The 2,584-nt window shown below is 52.2% G+C and overlaps 1 protein-coding gene across 1 annotated transcript; it reads left to right on the top strand.

The window, feature by feature from the left end:
• Window positions 1–1,059: 1,059 nt before the first annotated feature.
• On the top strand, window positions 1,060–2,515 carry LOC123177099 (very-long-chain 3-oxoacyl-CoA reductase 1-like; the record flags this gene model as incomplete). Its single annotated transcript, XM_044591037.1, has 3 exons — window positions 1,060–1,384; window positions 2,071–2,356; window positions 2,484–2,515. Coding segments are annotated over exons 1-3 (643 nt in total), but the record flags the coding sequence as incomplete, so codon positions are not given.
• Window positions 2,516–2,584: the final 69 nt, after the last annotated feature.

The raw sequence follows: 2,584 nt of genomic DNA, 5'->3' as shown, positions 1-2,584 counted from the left end.
AATTTTCAACCCATTTGAAGGAAGAGATGGCCTGCTGCTGGTGGTGCTTACACAAACCATTTCTTTTGATGCTACGTTTTTAAAGAAAATTCAGGTATATCTTCAAGCCGGATTAAGATTAGGAGTCATCCCAAAAGACCAGGTGTCTGTGGCTGACATGGATATATATCCACCGCTTCAGGATTTCTGCGCTTAATCCGACAACCATCAAAGCGTTTGCTGAGAGTGCCAGAAAATCTGCCGTTCGCGAGATACTATTTCCCTTGTTTTAATAATATAAATAGATTATCCACCATTGCCATAAAGAATAATGACATTACTAGCCTATACTTTTTTTTGTCGAACGCCTATGTTGTTCTCTAATCCTCAAACCTATTTTTATAGCTCTTTTCGCTCGTGGTAGAGCATCTCGGCGGCACTGCACACTCGAGGGCCAGGCAGCGGTTGTAGGCCATGGGATCTATCAGCGGCTGATGCCAGTGTTGAAGATGCCGCACTTGCCGTCGTGTCGGGAGGTTGATTTGGTATTTTAGTTGTTGATAATTTTTTCTGTGAATTTTATCAAAAAATTAAATTTTTTTCTAATATCTGTATTATGGAATGGAGGGAGGACCGAGGATGGCTTAACTACCTAGCCGTATAGCATTGATCACTTTGGAGATGGAGCACCGTGCGCGCATATGCCTTCGGGTCCGACAACAAACCCACCAGTTCAAGGCTATGTAGTTGCTTATCTAGAAAGGATTTAAGGATATCCAACCCTCGATTATCCTTGCTCGTCTCCTTCCCTCCCGCCTGACCCGAGGCGGAAGGCGAGCTGCGGGATCTCAGAGAGCCAGTGGAGCAACCATTGCTTCTCCCCCAGCTCATGTGAGTTTCATTTTTGTGCCATGCATTTGCTAGAGAGATTTGCCCGGCTATGTCTTGCTTCACATCCATGTCGACCGATACATGCATGCACATTTGATGGTTTGCTATGCAGAATTTGCTGGAGAGAGCCGCAGCTTCTTCCCCGACCAGTAGCCGCTAATTAATCCACAACACAAGGAGATGAATATGATGGCATGGTTCGCATCACTGGTCGTTCTTGGCGCCGTCTATGTAGCTGCCTTGGCGTTCCGCCTCGTTCGGCACTTGGCCGTGTGCTTCCGGGGTCCCAAGGACATCCGGCGGTGCTACGGCACGTGGGCCACCATCACGGGGCCAACATCTGGCATTGGATGGTCCCTGGCCGTGGAGCTCGCGCGCAGTGGGCTGAACCTTGTCCTCGTCGGCCAAGACCCGGCCAAGCTCCGGGACATCTCCCAGACGATATGCAGGGCCGCTCCCACCGTGAAGACCCAAGACTCTAGTCTTGGGCTGTCCCTCCTCGCCACCGCCCACAGTGAAACACGAAGCAAACTACTCTAGAATACATACGTACATTTTGTTAGGACTAAGCCACGCCACGGTGGTGACCAGCATGTGTGCGCGTGTGTGTTTAGGTCGGGTTCGATTCGAGCCGTTTTGTGGCTGGGCTTGAGATCGTGTGTTGACGCAGAGTAGTTGCAGCGGGCGCTGGAGAGGCGTGCTAGCGACCAGGTTTTGCGGAGGAGCAAGAAGCTCACGTACGAGGAAGACCGGATCAACAGGTGAGCACGTACGTGCGCGGAAAGCTATCTGGAGCCGTTGTGTGGAGCTGCGTACAAGTCGCTCTCGAATCAGTTGTGTGTGCCCGTTAACTGAACGTGCTTGACGCGCATGCATGTAGCTAGCTAGTGGTTGGTTAGTGCGTGCTAGGTGCGTGGAGTTAGTGGCCGGGTGTGCCGGCCTGGGCATGTGTGTGCACGAGTATAAAGCTTCCCTCTGTGTACTCTTGCATGGAAGTGAGCCATGTAGCCATTGCAAAGAGGAAGAAGATTAGGGTGTATGTGCGCCCACGGTGGCGTTCGTGCGCCGTCCGGGAAACTTTATGTCTCGTGTTCTTCTTCTTTCACCTCCGTTCGAGTGAGAGGAGAGGTAGCTAGAGGGTTTCGGTCCAACACATTATTCCATGCATTTAAGGAAGCTAAGGGCGAGCTCATTTGGCAGGCGACGAGGCGATGCGGCGGCTGCGGCAGACCGTGGAGGCGCTGGACGTTGGCGTGCTGGTGAACAACGCCGGCGTGCTGGAGCCCTGCGCGGTGTTCCTGCACGAGGCCGGAGCGGAGGAGTGGGTGGATATGAGGGTGAACCTGTTGGCGCTGACGGAGGTGACAGCGGCGGTGATTCCGGGCATGGTGGACCGCGGGAGGGGAGCTGTAGTCAACTTGGGCTCGGCTTCGTCAGAGGCCATCCCCTCCTTACCACTCTACACCATGTACGCCGCCACTAAACGGTAAGCTAGAAGTAGCTAAAGCACCTAGCACATACATGCTCGCTCGAGTAGTAGTACATCACATCTTAATTAGTATATTATCTCGATGACCTTGATAGATCATGTTCCTTTGATTCTTTCCATGCAGCTATGTTGCTCGGTTCTCTAAGAGTCTTCACTGTTAGAAGGGAGAGAGAGGTTGGTGGAATTGTTCGGACCGTAGTGCCGCGGTCCGCGGTCCATCGCCGT

The sequence above is a fragment of the Triticum aestivum genome, unplaced genomic scaffold, assembly GCF_018294505.1.
Source record: "Triticum aestivum cultivar Chinese Spring unplaced genomic scaffold, IWGSC CS RefSeq v2.1 scaffold87941, whole genome shotgun sequence".
Lineage (NCBI taxonomy): Eukaryota > Viridiplantae > Streptophyta > Magnoliopsida > Poales > Poaceae > Triticum > Triticum aestivum.
Note: the sequence above shows the minus strand (reverse complement) of the source record. Positions and strands in the feature narration are given on the sequence as shown.